Here is a 17,110-nt window from a genome sequence, read left to right as displayed (position 1 = left end):
GAGTATAGGGTGTAGTAATGGAAATCCTGATGTAATCTTAGCAAAAAGTACAGTTATCAAAACTCATATTGTAGGCAGAGCTGGTAGACAACCTTAACTACAGTTGATGCTAACATGATCCATTATAAACACCCTTTTTCAGTTTCTCAGAACTTTACGAAACTTCAATCCTTTTGCTGAAATCTTTTGTTTGTTGAAAATTTCAGCTAAAATGATTCAGCCATTTCCAAGACTTGGACTTTCAGAAAGCCTTTGGCAAGGTCCCTACCAAAGGCTCTTAGGGAAAGTAAGCTGTCATGGGAAGGAAGGTCATCTCATGGATCTGTAACTCGTTAAAAGATAGGAAACAATGGGTAGGAATAAATGGTCAGTTTTCAGAATGGAGAGAGGTAAATAGTGGTGTCCCCCAGGTGTCTGTAATGGAGCCAGTCCTATTCAACCTACTTATAAATGATCTGGAAAATGGGTTAAACAGCAAGGTGGCAAAACTTGCAGATGGTACAAAATTACTTAGGATAGTTAACTCTTTGCAGTCTGCTTTGGACTTAAAAAGGGATCTCAGAAAACTGGGTGACTGGGCAACAAATGACAGATGAAATTCAGTGTCGATAAATGCAAAGTAATGTGCATTGGAAAACATAATCCCAACTATACATACAAAGTGACAGGATCTAAATTAGCTGTTACCACTCAATAAAGAGATCTTGGAATCATTGTGGATAGTTCTCCAAAAACATCTACTCAATGTTTAGCAGCAGTGAAAAAAGCTAACAATGTTAGGAACCATCAGAAAAGGGATAGATAAGGCAGAAAATATCATCATGCCACCACATAAATCCTTAATAAGCTCACACCTAGAATACTGCATGCTGCTCTGGTCACCCCATCTCAAAAAAGATATATTAGAATTGGATAAGGTGCAGAAAAGGGCAACAAAATGATTAGGGGTATGGAACCGCTGCTGTGTGAGGAGAGATTAAAAAGACTGGGACTGGTCAACTTGGAAAAGAGACGAATAAGGGAGGATATGATAGAGGTCTATAAAATCATGAACGGTGTGGTACAAGTGACTAGGGAAATGTTGTTTACCTCTTCACATAACACAAGAACTAGGGGTCACCCAATGAAATTAATAGGCAGCAGATTTAAAACAAACAAGGGGAATACTATTTCACACAACACACAGTCACTCTGTGGAACTCCTTGCCAGAGTATGTTGTGAAGGCCAAGACTATAACATGGTTCAAAAAAGAACTAGATAAGTTCATGGAGGATAGTTTCATCAATGGCTATTAGCCGGGATGGGAAGGGATGCAACCCCATGCTCTGGGTATCTCTAAGCCTCTGACTGCCAGAAGCTGGGAGTGGAAGACAGGCGATGGATTACTCAATAGCCCTGTTCTGTTCATTCCCTCTGAAGCACCTGGCATTGGCCACTGTTGGAAGACAGGATACTGGGCTAACCGGATCATTGGTCTGACCCAGTATGGTGGTTCTTATGCTCTTAAGAATGGGAATAGGAAAACATACATCATTTTGACCATGTTAAAGTCTTTAACAGTTTCACTGAAACGCTCTAATGCCTCTATGCTTTGGAGCAGGGACTCAAAAGTTGTCAGATAAGTTGTCCTGGTGTCAAGGATGTGCCTTTTGCTGACCTCCTGAAAATCCACCCAAGTTTGAATTTATTAGCATATGGGAATCTCAGTGGGTAGTAGATGGTGGCTAGAGCATGTCAGCATTATTCTCCAAAGATTCCATCTGCACTGAGCATGTTCTGTACTCTCTCAGCTCTTGTGTGCTAACCAGAAGGAGCGTGCTCCATCCCAGGGATGCATGACCTGAGGAGGTTTTTCTTTGCAACTGTTTCTCCTCGCCGTAAGGGCCACCAAGCTTTTTCATGCACATCATGGAAATATCCATGCACTTTCATACTCGCCTTCTGTAAAAAGCTGAGACCTGCATGTGTCTCAGAGCACATGTTCACTGTACCTTCACACTGCCCTGCCAATGTGCCTCCATCCTGAACACAGAGGGACTGCATTATTTGGGTAGGGGGTACTTCAGTCTCCTTTCCCTTTTTTATTTTTGCCAAAAAGGATGCTGAATAGTGATCTCTTCTCCCCTCACCCCCATTTGATGTGGACGCTTGTCTTCTATTAATTGGACTGAGAACAATAATTTGACATAGTGACTTTACTCACTTGGGCTTGTTTCAAACCTTGTTTCCACCCATGAGCTGTTGGATGCATTCCTTCCCCCACTCTTCACTCCGAAGTCTCTGCTACCAATGCAGACCTCTCAGATGCTGATTTATCATCTTGCACTGGAGTTTTTGGGAAGTGTCTGTCATTGTTTCCAGTCATTGGCATTCTTTCTAAATCTCTCTTTGCCCATCTGTTACTATGTCTTCTCATGTTTGTTTTCTTATTTTGCTTAATTTCTATTTTTTTCTTGATCTTCCCAGGCATGCTTATGTCTTATATTCATATAACTATGTGCAAGAAAGCTGTCTTATCTTGTAGACTAATGCCCACGACTTCTCTTCCAAGCTTCTGCTTATTTGCCTTGGGGAGGAACCATATCTGAGCCACAAGTTTCCACCGGACAAATGGATTGGTTGTAGATATTTCTTCACAGCCTCTCTTAGCAGAAATTCTCATTACACTGTTCCTTCCTTCCAGAATATAATGCAACCCGATCTTGCTTTTACTATGGGTCTAGCAGACGCCTGCCAAGAAGTCAAAAGTACTCTCCCTCCTTGCTTCATTATGGTCCCCCTCTCTATGTAATAGACATTCCTTCTGTGCAACTGTCAAGAGCGTTCTACACAGGGGAAGCCTGGAATAAAGATTTTGGTAAACAGCACAGGGAGTGGATCTCAACTGAATAAACTTATCTATATTTCACAGAGCTTCAGAGATGGTCCTCCAAGGAAAATCTACATCCTAGAAGAGTGATCAACATGATATAAAGTAGGCTGTGAGACAGTTGGTAAAAACAAAGTATATTTTCTCTTACACCGCTTTGCACCCTCCATTTGGTTGCTATTTCTGTTACAAATGCATTGTTCTGCCCCTCAGTGTGTATTTGATCACGTAGCTTACACCACCACTTTACATCCCCTCTGCTTTTGGCCATTAGGGGCCATATAGCTCAGCAGAACTTTCTTAGAAAGAAAGCCATGGTATCTCAGTTATTGGGAGCAAGCATCTCCTCCCCTCCTCCCCAACCGACTTGTGTCTGGAACGGGAGAATAATATCACAGATGGAGATTCTGTTCCATAAAGAGTATGTTCGTGCATTCTAATTGCTGGCATCTTTACTTGTTACTGATGTAATTGTGAGTAGACGTTTGTTTTTGTATTGATAATTAGGGTGTGGAACAGATGGTGAAGACTTAGTTTAAAGTAATGTGTCCATTAAAGAAAATCTACTGGGTACAGCTGAAGATTCTTCACTCTCACAGAGCTCCTCTCTCCTTATCAGGGGCTCCTGCAATGCCATCATGGTCAGTTTGCTCTGACAGAAGCTCAAGTCCCACTAACAGTGGGATCAGTTGCTTCCAAGTGAAGATGTTGAATAATCTCTAGGGTCTTCATATTCAGAATGATGGGTGCCTGTCGTGCAGCCAGTCTCCAACCTTTACGGTGGGTGCCCCAAACCCATGCTGCACACAGACATATAGCTATGAAAGGAATCATTAGAGAGAGCATTAATCTAAGAAGGCAGCACCACACAAATAGTTTAGAAATGAGGGGGAAACAGGGATGGGCAAGCAGGAAAATGTAGACAAAAGAACTGACCCAGATCTTCAGCCAGCCCTGGTGCCAAATTGAAGCCAAATATTTTCCTGAGGTCTGAGCAGGGTTTGCAGTTAGCTTGTTCCCTTCTCTTTACCACTGTTTACTGGAGTGATCTCTTTAGCCTGCTGCCTCTGCCCTTTGGGCTAACCCGGCTAGTGACATGCCCAGAGCACAGAAAGTTCCCAGGTAGTGGCACATTTCTCAACATCTAGGACTATCCTGGAGTCGACAAGTAGGGAAGTGACGGAGTGTGGAGTTCAGAAGGGCTGTCTACAGTCGTGGTTCTGATGCCGCTTCATGCTGCGGTGAGAGGGCAGTGGAGCCTCTCTGTGATGAGGGACTCAGCAAATAGCCTTCCCTTGAGCCTCCAGCGACCCTGTGGGTAGCAAAGTCTGCTTAGCACAAAGGCAGGGCATGGGGTGTTCGGGGAAGCGACACGGCCCTTCAGAGTCTGAGTAATTCCAAGAAGCTTTGACTAACCACTGTAGCCTTCTGGACGCTACTCTGCAATGAACCTCTGGAGCTCTTTGAGGTTCACTGATGGATAATGGGCAGGGAGCTGGATCCAGGTGCACAATAAAACCTCAAAAACACTTGCCCCAGATAGGTCCCACTGGAGAACCGAAACCTGAAGTGAAGGAAAATGAGTGTGCCTGCACATGGATAAAATCTAGCTGGAATAGCAGCACAGGGTGTGTCAGGCCCACCAGGAGACACACCTCACCTAGACTAGAAAATTGACTTATAGAACATATCCAATGAGACTCACCGAACACTAGAATCTGAAGTTCCTACAGTGAAGGGCAAAACCTTACTGTAGAGGGTTGTCCCATTTGACTTAAAGCTGCTGTAGCTTGTATGACATGACTCAGAACGTCATCAGTCTCATATGAATCCGTTCTAGGAGGTATAGAATGACAAATACAGTAGCTCAGCCTTGCATTGATATGCATGTCAAGGGTTTGTCATTTTTCAGTCTTAAGAATGAAGTAATGTTAATAATACGTATAACTGCTATATAACTATTTCTGATACACCCAAAGCAAGATAACCATGTTATTAATAATCTACAACAAATTATTAGTTTATACAGAGTACCATTAACACTTCTAGTATAACTATGGACCAGAAATAGAAATCTACCCAGATGGATATTTAAATGTGCCTAATGTTTGCTTAGATTCTAAATTCTTTGGGGTTAATGACTAACTTTTTGTTGTAGTAGGCATTGTATATACAATGGGAGTCTAATCTCTGATTGGGTCCTCTGTGTAATACCAGTACAAAATAACGTTTTAGGGGTGTGATAAGATTGATTCCAACACATTTCTTTACATTGATTACATTCATTGTAACAATATAGCATTTGATGTTTCAGGGTTTCCTTGATTTGGTTACCTTTTTATTTTACCTTGATGTTTCCAGTACCTCAGCCCTGTTAAATACAATGGAAAGGGATTTGTAGGCTATGCTAATGGCCTCCATATAATGAGCGCACATCTGCAGCTCAGAGGGAGATCAAGTAAACCTGCCCTGTAGAGATTTGTGAAGATCCCCTGAAAAACCAAATGAAAAGGAAATGTCCGGTTGATGAGAACTGGTTGTGTATAGCCGGACAAAACTTGGATTTTCATGCTTTATTTTCTGCTCATTTATTTAATTCTTTTTCTCAGCATTTATTGTAATGTGTTTTGGGTAGGTAAACCAGGAAAATAATCCATGGCTTTCCTACAATTTGCAGATATGTATATTCTGGAAGGACAAGATATGCAAGAGCTCTTACCTGCTTAGCACATTAACTCACTCTAGTGGTTGACTGTGGAGTTTTTGTTTTGTTCAGGCTGTCTCTCATAGCGATCGTTTTGGTACGATCTAAGCTTTGGATATTTCCTTTATTAACATATTGCACCTCCTTGACTACATATCTGATACAAAATAATCAAGCAAAATGTCTTGCCTGCTTCTTTTTGAGTGTCTATCCCTATTTTAAACAGTCCTGTTCCCTTGTGACTCCAAGAGGCATAGGCAAACACCTGCCTGCCACTTTGCTCCACCCTTTCTGCAAAGTGGATACTGAGGGTATGTCTACAGTATGAAATAATTTCAAAATTATTATATTCTAATTTTCTGAAGCGACTTTATACATTTGGTCTTGTGTGTCCCCACTAAAGCGTGTGAATTTGGCGGAGTGCGTCCACAGTACCAAGGCTAGCATCGAATGTCGGAGCGGTGCAATGTGGGTAGCTATCCCACAGTTCCCGCAGTCCCCACCGCCCACTGGAATTCTGGGTTAAGCTCCCAGTGCATGATGGAGCAAAACATTCTCGCGAATGTTTCTGGGTGTGTGTCGTCAGTCGCTCCTCCCGCCGTGAAAGCTACAGCAGACAATTGTTTCGCGCCTTTTTGGCATGCAGATGCCATACTGCTTTCAGCAGATGGTGTAGTACGGTGCACTGCTTCTCTCCTGGTACTATGAATCCACCTTGCATTTTCTCTCGTCTTTCTATGTAATCTCTATAAGTATCTACTCTTTCTCTTCCTCATTGACCTCTTCCACTGCCAACTCTGCTCGGCCATCGTGAACCGAGCAGTACAGCTTCTGCCGCCAACTCTGCTCTCCCGCTTCTCCATGTTGTCTGTCCTGGGCTCCTGCCTCTATGAAAGCTACAGAAGACAACCATTTCCCGCCTTTTTTCGGCTATCGTGAACCGAACAGTACCTCTTCCGCTGCCACTCTGCTCTCCTACGTTTTGCGCCCTTTTTCCAGGATTACCCATGCAGGCGCCATAGTACAGCAAGCATGGAGCCCACTCAGATCTCCGCTGCAGTTTTGACCATTGTAAATACCTTGCGCATTATCCAGTAGTATGTGCAGTACCTGCAAAACCGGGCGAGGAAGCAAATGACAGCACAATTACCATAGTGATGAGGACATGGACACAGACGTTCCTAGAAGCACGGCATGTGGCGATTGGGAGATCATGGTGGTGTTGGGCCAGGTTCATGCCATGGAACACCAATTCTGGGCCCGGGAAACAAGCACAGACTGGTGGGACCGCATAGTGTTGCAGGTCTGGGATGATTCCCAGTGGCTGCGAAACTTTCGTATGCATAGGCCACTTTCATGGAACTTTGTGACTTGCTGTCCCCTGCCCTGAAGTGCAAAGACACCAAAATGAGAGCAGCTCTCACAGTTGAGAAGTGAGTGGCCATAGCCCTGTGGAAGCTTGCAACGCCCGACGGCTACCGGTCAGTTGGGAATCAGTTTGGAGTGGGCAAATCTACTGTGGGGGCTGCTGTGCTGCAAGTAGCCAACACAATCATTGACCAGCTGCTATCAAGGGTAGTGACTTTGGGAAATGTGCAGACCATTGTGGATGCCTTTAATGCTCTGGGGTTCCCTAACTGTGGCGGGGCGATAGACGGAACGCATATAGCTATCTTGGCCCCGGAACACCAGGGCGGCCAGTACATAAACTGCAAGTGGTACTTTTCCATGGTGCTGCAAGCACTGGTGGATCGCAAGGGATGTTTCACCGACATCAACGTGGGATGGCCGGGAAAGGTGCATGACACTCGCACCTTCAGGAACTCTGGTCTGTTTGAACAGCTGCAGGAAGGGACTTACTTCCCAGACCAGAAAATTACTGTTGGGGATGTTGAAATGCCAATAGTTATCCTTGGGGACCTAGCCTACCCCTTAATGCCATGGCTCATGAAGCCGTACACAGGCACCCTGGACATTAGTAAGGACTGGTTCAACTATAGGCTGAGCAAGTGCAGAATGGTGGTAGAATGTGCGTTGGGACATTTGAAAGTGTGCTGGCGCAGTTTATTGACTCGTTTGGATCTCAACACAACCAATATTCCAATTGTAATTGCTGCTTGTTGGGTGCTCCACAATATCTGTGAGAGTAAGGGGGAGACATTTATGGTGGGGTGGGAGGTTGAAGCAACTCACCTGGCAGCCAATTTCGCACAGCCAGACAACAGGGTGATTAGAAGAGCACAGCAGGGTGCGCTGCGCATCAGAGAAGCTTTGAAAGCCAGTTTCATGACTGGACAGGGTACAGTGTGACAGTTTCTCTTGAAGTTACCCGCCCACTATATATAAGAAAGGAAATAAAGTCACAATTGTTTAAAAACCGTTCTTTATTATTTGTTGCACAACACATTGAGAGAAATCAGAAGGTAGACCGGGGGATGGGGGTGGGTTCTGGGGGAGGGAGGTGGTGGAGGAGGGAAGGACTGACCATGCTTTGGCTGAGCCAAACCTGAGTGTCCAGCCATCCTTCCTCATGATGTGGCGGAGGAGGGTTGGGGAAAAGAGGAGAGGAATGGGGAATAGGACTGGTTGAGCGAAATTCTAAGTGAGTGGTATTATGGCCTGGTGTGCAGGGTCACTGCACTGCTCAGGTTTGTGCCAAGTCGCAATGCCACTCAGACTTGGAGGGGATAGGTGTAGTGGCTCATGGGCTGAGGGGGCAGCCTACCCCTGGTGGTGGTGGGGGCACCTGAGGGAGGAAGAGAAGGGTCTGGCAGGGGGGAGGAATCTGTGCCCTTTCCCTTCTAAATGGCACTGCCCCATTACTGTGCTGCCAGGTAAAGTAACGGACTGTTGGAATATGGGCAATCTTAGCAAGATGAGTGGATCTGGAGAAAAATGGTCAGTTGGCAGGACTGTATGTGTGTGACATGGGGGTCAGGAATGGCAGAAAGGGCTGGGCTGCAATCTGTCAAACTCTAGGGCATCCACATGGAACATTTCGCCTCTCAGCATGCCTAGCAAAGCTGTCTTCCCGGCAATGCTCCCCGGCTGCTGCATCACTTCTTGCTGAGAGCAAACCACTCCTCACTGAGCATGGGGATGTTGGCTGTCTCTTCACTAAGCAGAAGCTCTTGTCCTAGGAGTTATGTATGTACAAAAGAAGGGGCGGGTTAAGAAGACTCTGCCCTCTCTCTACCCCAAGCTATGCCCTGAAACAGGCAGAAAGACTGTCCCCTCCAGAACTGAGTTTGGTCACCACAAGGGAACCCTCGTCACTTGGAAACTTCACCCCTTCCCTAGTTAAAAATTCCACAACTGTGGGTTTTTCAAGCTGAGAGCTGTGTAATTTGCCACATGTGTGACCTGTGACCAGGTAACATCTCCCCACCCCCAAATCTCTTGGAGAGGCCTGCTAGAGGTTAGCCTCTAATCCACTGTCTGCAGGAGCTTTTCATCCGCCATGAATGAATAGGTCTGAGGAGACTAAAGGAAAGAACCCGGCAGTAATAGAACCAAACACTCATTTGTCATGTTAGAGCAGAGCTGTGTGACAGACGGCTGCTGCTGCTAACACTAATCCCCTTGTGTCTCGCAGTCATGCACTGCGGCATAGATAAGAAAGTCGAGCTTGGAGGAAGAGGATGCAAACCTCCCCCTTGTCACTGCAGACTTGATGGGCAAAACATATTTGTTAACAGGGATTTTTTTTTCGTAACTTCACGAGTCAACTGTTCTGAATGGCACAGAACACTGCCAAGTTACAACAGCCAGGGAACTGCAGAAATCAGTGCAAAGGAAGCACCTTACTGGCTGAAGTTATCAAAAGTACATTCCTGGTGTCAGAGCACAGCCAAGAAAAGCACTCCAGGGAAGCAAGTTATAAGTGCACCGAACTGATGTACAGGAAGAGAGATGATGGAGTGAAAATCTTTTCTAAATAAACACTTGTTAAAAGTGCCTTTCCTGTAATTGAACACAGCAAGCCTATATATTAAAGAAAGATGAATTATGGGTAAACTAGAACAATCTTTGCTGATATGAGGGGGTGGTTATTCATTTCCTTAGTTATTGCAGAGTTGGGAGGTTGTACTAGTGGATAGAGACTCAGGAGACCAGAGTTCAATTCACAGCTCAGCCACAGACTTCCTGTATGACCTTGGGCAAGGAATTTTAATCCAGCCTGTGCTTACATTGCCCATCTGTAAAATGGGGCGCATACCTCCCTATCTCACAGGGCTGTTATGAAGATAAAAGCCCCTAATTCTGAGGCACTTGGATACTACAGTGAGAAGTGCTGAGATAGGCAGAGTTCTCTGCTTGGATGGTGGGAGGGTCTATGGTCATGAGTATCACTTCTGCACGTTAACGTATGAACTGGCATGTCAAACTATTTCTTTGAAGGACTCCAATAAGGATTAATGGCTTCTTAATGGGGTATATGACAGTCTTTCTAGAGGTATGTGTGCAAGGAAAGAAATCAGATTCGTGGTGATTGCCCAATAGAGGGCCTGCCTCAACTAAGAACCCTCTTTGTAGAAAGGCTTAAAGATGAGCTGTGTATATAACAAAGTGTGTTTAAGGACTAAGGCCAGTGGAACTGCATATTTATTGGAGTTAACAGATACACATAAGGAGCTTGGAAGCCCAGGATCTGTAGCTGCCAAATACTCAAGTGGCATTTCTCAGGGGAGGTGAGTGAATGGAAGTGTGCTGAGAGGGATCGCAACATAGTGCTCCACGATTGTTTGTAACAAACATTACACTATGGCCCAGATGTGTTGGATGAAGCTGACTTTCTATAAACAAATGACTCGAATCCCCTTGCATTTCTCTTCTTCCCTTTTCTATTTCCCACTCTTTCTTTTACCTCTTGATATCTCTTTCTTCATTCCTTTTCGTTGACTGTTATTAACCCTAATGCTTCAGCCTCTTAAAAATTTCTCCTTTTTTCCTGTTTAGGCTCGTGTTACCCCTTACGGGCCAGATTCTGATACCCTTCCCCATTTGAATGGTGGTGTTTCTAGTGCAATAATGCCTGAAGGTCCCATTGCATGAAACATTGCCCATACACAGATGGGCTCTGCCCTGAAGAACTTAGTCTCTCTGTCTCTTGCTTATTCAAAGCATAGGAGGAAGGGAGCGGTGTCTTCATTTTACAGGTACTCATCTGAGTCAGCAGTGAAGTGACTTGCCCAGTTACAGAAGCAAGGAACTGAACCAAGTCACCTAGGTCCCACAGCAGCATCTTAACTACAAAGCCAGGTCTCACCCCGCCCCGCCCCTGTGTAAAACAGCACTCTGCTACTTAAGCAGCCTGATGACTTGAGAGGGACTACTGATAGAGTAAGGTGCTTCCCAACTTGAGGGAGAGGATCTGAATGTGGCCCTACAGACATATGTTTACCTTCAGTTTTCTAGGCTCTTTTTCCCCAATCTCTGTCTCTCTCCCAACGTTGTTTCTCATTGCCCACTTCCCGGAGCACTCTCTTCCCCACCCTCCTTTCTCTCTAATGGTGTTGCCATCCCCACTGTTATACCTCCTGTTCTTATCTCCCCATCACTGCCCCGAGTAGGCCTGTGTGAGGTGGTGGTTCCCACTCCCCATTTTTGGTACTGATTGCCACCCCTCCTCCGCACACACAACATACATCCTCAGAGTTGTTGTGTGTCTCCCATTTTCCAGATGTCTCACAACTTCACCATGACTCATGCCATTTTAAGAGTGGATTTTTTGGTAAGGCTGCTAACAGCTGTAACTCTTGGGTTTGCCACGAGAGGCCCAAAGGGAGAAAACTTCTGTGATTTGACAGTGTCCACTTCTTTCCTTATTTAAGTAGATGGAGGACCTATGGAAGGTGAGTGGCAGGGCGACAGCCAGTGTCATACTCCAGCAGGGACAGCAAGGATGGGCCATTGTTTAGGTCGCTAGTGTCAGGTGTAGGAGACCCAGGTTTAATTCCCTGCTCTGCCACAGTGTAAGTCACTTAGCCTCTCTGTGCTCAGTTCCTCACCCGTGAAGTCAGGGTAATAGCACTGTCCTATCTCACAGGTGGTTGTGTGGAACAAGACACGAAGAGCGTGAAGCATACAGATACTGTGGTGACAGGCTATGTAAATATCTTAGAGCAATAGTTACAAGGAGAGTCCTAACACTGGTGAGAATTGTAGATTTTCCCCACTAACTTTTGAACCCTGTTTATACTTTGAATCGAGGTGGAATGCCTCATCTCCGCTGCTAAACCCCACTTCAGTCTCTGAAGGAGCCATGTCAAATGCTGCTAGTCAATGCTGCTGATAAAAGAAAGAATGTAGAACATTAATCAAGAGAAACTGGGTGGAGGGTCCTGGCTGAAGTCTTCTAGCCTTATGTCCCTGAGTAGTGGCAAAGGATGGGTGGAAAGACTAATAAGAGTTCCTCATTTCCCACTTGTGATTTCTGGAATGTTGATGGAGGGATTAAACACAACAGTTTGGCAGCATTTACTATATTCTTTTAGTTGTACTGATTTTATTTCCAGGCCATTTATCTTTCCAGCACCACATGTTTATCTTTCCAGCATTCACTTCCTCACTTTCCTACTACATTGAAATAGTAACTTTCCTGGGACAAAAGTGCTCCCTTTTTAGGCACCCAGGTGGTATCTGGGCTGTAAAGGAAAACACCAACATTCATAGGTTTGGGGGTTGACCAGACAGTCAGCTAGACCAGACGTGAGGGACACATTTCTTTCGCATTTGGTAGAGATGCAGGATCCAAGCAAATTAATCTTGGTGTCTGCCTGACTGAAAAGAAATAAATAAAACCTGGAAGATTTTCCTCATCTGTCTGTATATGTTGTAAGTTTTTTTCTTATAAAAGGAGGGCAGGGAAAATATTATCTGTATTGCATCTTAATGTTTTGCAAAAATCCTCCCCCCAAAAACCGAAACAGAAATCCTACTGCAGTGATATTACTCACTATTCATTGATCTGACTCCCCCCTAGCCATGACGGGGATAATGAATGCATGCAACAACTTGGTATATGGAACAGCTGCCAGTCCATAAAACAGGACATCCAATGCTGTTGATCAAAGCACCCAGCTGTCAGCAACTTCACACCAGGACTGTAGAACTGGCCATGCTCAATCTCTTGATCACTGGGAGCAGAGATTGTATCTGTGACTGAAGTTGAGGTCCCACCCTCACCCCTCCATCCCTGGACTTGTCCTCTATTGTAACAATTCAAGGAGCAAAATGAAATCTGCAGCCAGGAGTTAGTGCTTTTTAGCCAGGCCTTAATATAGGTACCTTTTTACAACTCCACACAACCATTTTTATGGGTAACATTATTTTCCTGTTTCAGGGCTGTCACATTGTAGTCTAAAGGGGTGCTTGTGACTCACTCACTTGTAGGCCAGGGTCTTGAGGCTTTATGCTGAAATAAATCCAATTGACTTCTATGGGAGTCTTGCTGGAGAAACAGGAGATTCTCACTGCTGGTGTAGATTGCATTAAGAATGTGGGCTTCAGAAACTGTTCAGTGTAAAAAGGGATCCACTGCATTATTTCGGAAGAGCTCCCAGGACCTGATCCTGCACCATCAAAGCCAAAGAGAGTGCTAGTCATTACAATGGGTGCTGAATCAGATACCAAATAGGTTTACAGTGTGTTTGTAATTTCAGTCTATTATTTGGAGTCCCTAGTAATTCATTTTGTTTTGATCCTCTTGTGTGTGCTCCTCAGAAACCTTGATGGATACCCGGACGGCTACAGCTGAGCTGGGCTGGACTGCAAACCCTCCTTCAGGGGTAAGTGGATGTGTCAAATTGCTGGCTTTTTGCATGTTTATCAGGTCTTGCAGGCTTTACAGTCATTTTCAAGAAATGCTGATTTTAAAAACTCCTGAGTCCTTTCTGCGTGGTGAAGACTGCCTTTTGCTCACGACAAAAATACTCGCCAAACAGCATCAGCAAAAATACTCACCACCATCTTTACACACACAGGAAGTGTTTTGAGGGAAGTTCTACGGCCTGTGTTATGCAGGATGTTAGATTAATACTATGTCTGTACCACGGCCCTTACAGCTGCACCGCTGCAGCTGCGCCGTTGTAAGATTTCCTGTGTAGCCGCTCTATGGGAGAGTTCTCCTGCTGGCATCATTAAACCACCTCGCAAGGAAGCGGCGGTAGCTGTGTTGGTGAGAGAGCATCTCCTGGTGACATAGCACTGTCCACACTGGTACTTTTGTCGGTGAAACTTATGTTAGTCAGGGGTGTGTACTTTCTAGTCTTAGCATCTATGAATAACCCAAATTTCACATTTCATTTAATATATAAAGCCAACCACACTTCTCTATCCCAGCAGTGTCTTATCTGTGAATCACCAGCCTCCCTTCCAAAGGCAGGAACATTGGGCGGGCACCTCAGTGTCATATGGCAAGGGTTAAATTACACTTGGACAGCTGGGCAAAGCCACTCTCTGAGCCTGACTCCCCAGTGGAAAGTCACTCCACCGACTCTCCCTCTCCAGTTGCAAACCCACCACAAATTCCTAGCCATGACATGCAGCAGGGGCAGGTTAGGAACTGCTTGTCATGTTTCCAGTCAATGATCTATCCCCTCTGCTGGAAATTTGTTCTGTGCATGGCGCTTTTGCCTACTCACTCTCAGATGGCATCAGCCTCCACTCAACTCACATTCTGATGAGGCACAGCACGCTGCCAGGAAGTGGTTAGCTTTCAGAAACAGCTGCAGAGTGGAAGAGAGGGGTTTGATTTTTGAACTGTACCACCTTCCGCCCATAGCCATGGCATTCCAAAGCATTTTGCAAGGCAATGAGTCAGAGTCTGTTGGTGCATTAACTATGTAGAAAACTGCACAGCAGTAACCGTTGTGTACTCAGCCCTGGCTCATATACAGCTTGTGAGCATTAGAACCTGTTTTTCTGTGGGAGGCAATGTTGACTCATAAACTGGGGAAAGTGTGTGTGTGTGTTGGGGGGGGGGCTGGGAAACTGGGGAGAAGGCAGGGAGAATGTGTTGGAGACAGTGGAATGGGGTGAGAGTGAGGGGAAAGGGAAGGATGATATTAGGGGGCAGCAGATTGAAGAGGAGGTGATGAAATGGGCGGGGGCGGGGGATACTGGGTAGGAGACTGAGATGGAGCAGGAGCCTGGGGAGGGAAGTGCTAGAGGACACAATGGGAGCTGGATAGCGCTGAGACAGAACAACAGCTTCCCCATCTCTGGTTAGGAGAAGGGCACAAGGTACCCTCCCATAGAAAGAAGAAGACTGCCTATTTGGGTGTACGTCCTGGACTGGGTTTGTCTATCTGAAATCATCCCCCACCACCAGTGTGTGTGGGATGTCTTCATCCGTAAAGAGGAAAACTAGAAGGCAAACCAATTTAATGATCTGCTTCATGATTGGCTTGAACTGTTTTTGGACAGCTGACTCACTCTTTTTGACCTCCTTAAGGCTGGCAACTGCAGTCTTATTTTTTTTCTTCTGAATAGATAACTCTGGTTAGCACAAGACGTGTTTCACCTTAATTTATCATAGAATCATAGAAGATTAGGGTTGGAAGAGACCTCAGGAGGTCATCTAGTCCAATCCCCTGCTCAAAGCAGGACCAGCACCAACTAAATCATCTCAGCCAGGGCTTTGTCAAGCCTGACCTTAAAAACTTCAAAGGAAGGAGATTCCGCCACCTCGCTGGGTAACACATTCCAGTGCTTCACCACCCTCCTAGTGAAATAGTGTTTGCTAATATCCAACCTAAACCTCCCGCACTGCAACTTGAGATCATTGCTCCTTGTTCTGTCATCTGTCACCACTGAGAACACCCAAGCTCCATCCTCTTTGGAACCCCCCTTCAGGTAGTTGAAGGCTGCTATCAAATCCCCGCTCATTCTTCTCTTCTGCAGACTAAATAAGCCCAGTTCCCTTAGCCTCTCCTCGTAAGTCATGTGCCCCAGACCTCTAATCATTTTCGTTGCCCTCCGCTGGACTCTCCAATTTGTCCACATCCCTTCTGTAGTGGGGGACCAAAACTCGACACAATATTCCAGGTGTGTCCTCACCAGTGCTGAATAGAGGGAATAATCACTTCCCTCGATCTGCTGCCAATGCTCCTACTAATACAGCCCAATATGCCATTGACTTTCTTGGTAATGAGGGCACACTGCTGACTCAAATCCAGTTTCTCATCCACTGTAATCCCAAGGTCCTTTTCTGCAGAACTGCTACTTAGCCAGTAGGTCCCCACCCTGTAGCAGTGTGTGGGATTCTTCCTTCCTCAGTGCAGGGCTCTGCACTTGTCTTTGTTGAACCTCATCAGATTTCTTTTGGCCATTCTGGACCCTATCCCTACCCTCCACCATATCTACCTCTCCTCCCAGTTTAGTGTCATCTGCGAACTTGCTGAGGCTGCAATTAATCCCATCATCCTGATCATTGATAAAGATGTTGAACAAAACCAGCCCCAGGACGGACCCCTGGGTTACTCCGCTTGATACCGGCTGCCAACTAGACATCGAGCCGTTGATCACTACCCATTCAGCCCAACAATCTAACCAACTTTCTATCCACCTTATAGTCCATTCATCCAATCCATACATTTGTAACTTGCTGGCAAGAAATACTGTGGGAGATCGTATCAAAAGCTTTGCTAAAGTCAAGATATATCACAACCAGCACTTTCCCCATATCCACAGAGCCAGTTATCTCATCATGAAGGCAATCTGGTTGGTCAGGCATGATTTATGTATGTGTAAAGCATGTAGACCTTTGTATCTGAGTCTGCATTTTCATATGGGTGACTTCCCATGAAGAGAAGGGAGTTACCTCACAAGTGGAGAACCAATGTGGACAGAGCCAATTCGATCAGGAGCAAAGCTGCTCCCCCTGGAATTGACACCTCCTCATCTATTATTGGGAGTGGACTAGGAGGGTGGTGGGCTACATCCATCCTGATGTAGCCCTGTCAACACTGGTTCTCCACTTGTGACGTAACTCCCTTCTCTTCATGTGTCAGTCTATTTATGTCTGCATCTATAATTTTCACTCCATGCATCTGAAGAAGTGGGGTTTTTACCCACAAAAGCTTATGCTCAAATAAATCTGTTAGTCTTTAAGGTGCCACCGGACTCCTGGTTGTTTTTTTTCAGAAAGAAATTTGTTGACTCTGGTTGTAGGTCTAGGTCCTCCCAAACAAGAACCTGTTTGTACTGCAGTACAAGGGTATGTGTAGCTATGTGCCACCGTGAAAAGCAGGCTGTGTCCACACTGCAGTGTGTAGCTACCCCCAGCAGTGAAAGGCTCTGGCAAGGTGTAATGGTCCCTCGCTCTCCTGCTCAGAGGGAGGCCACTCAGTCCGGTCCGGCCTGGACAGGACCAGAGTCCGTAGGACAGCCAAGAGCCCACAATAGGATGGGGCACTCAATTGTCACAGTCCGGCTTTAGCCTGGGTTTGGGCAGCTCAAGCTGTCAGTCTTTACAAAAAGTCTAGAACTGAGCTGGGGCCTGGGCTTGATCAGGCTCAGGCAGCCAGCAACA

At 45.6% G+C, this 17,110-nt stretch overlaps 1 protein-coding gene across 12 annotated transcripts in view; it reads left to right on the top strand.

The window, feature by feature from the left end:
- EPHB1 (EPH receptor B1) overlaps window positions 1-17,110 on the top strand; it is a 342,330-nt gene that overhangs the window by 64,603 nt on the left and 260,617 nt on the right. For all 12 annotated transcript variants that reach the window (XR_012160842.1, XR_012160837.1, XR_012160843.1 and 9 more), the window contains exon 2: window positions 13,300-13,364. Coding sequence is in view for 5 of the 12 variants with exons in the window: in XM_073360347.2 (XP_073216448.1) it covers window positions 13,300-13,364 (65 nt within the window). In the remaining 7 variants the exon portion in view is untranslated. The remainder of the gene's footprint in view (window positions 1-13,299; window positions 13,365-17,110) is intronic.

The sequence above is a fragment of the Lepidochelys kempii genome, chromosome 9 (genome assembly GCF_965140285.1).
Source record: "Lepidochelys kempii isolate rLepKem1 chromosome 9, rLepKem1.hap1, whole genome shotgun sequence".
Classification (NCBI taxonomy): Eukaryota; Metazoa; Chordata; order Testudines; family Cheloniidae; genus Lepidochelys; species Lepidochelys kempii.
Note: the sequence above shows the minus strand (reverse complement) of the source record. Positions and strands in the feature narration are given on the sequence as shown.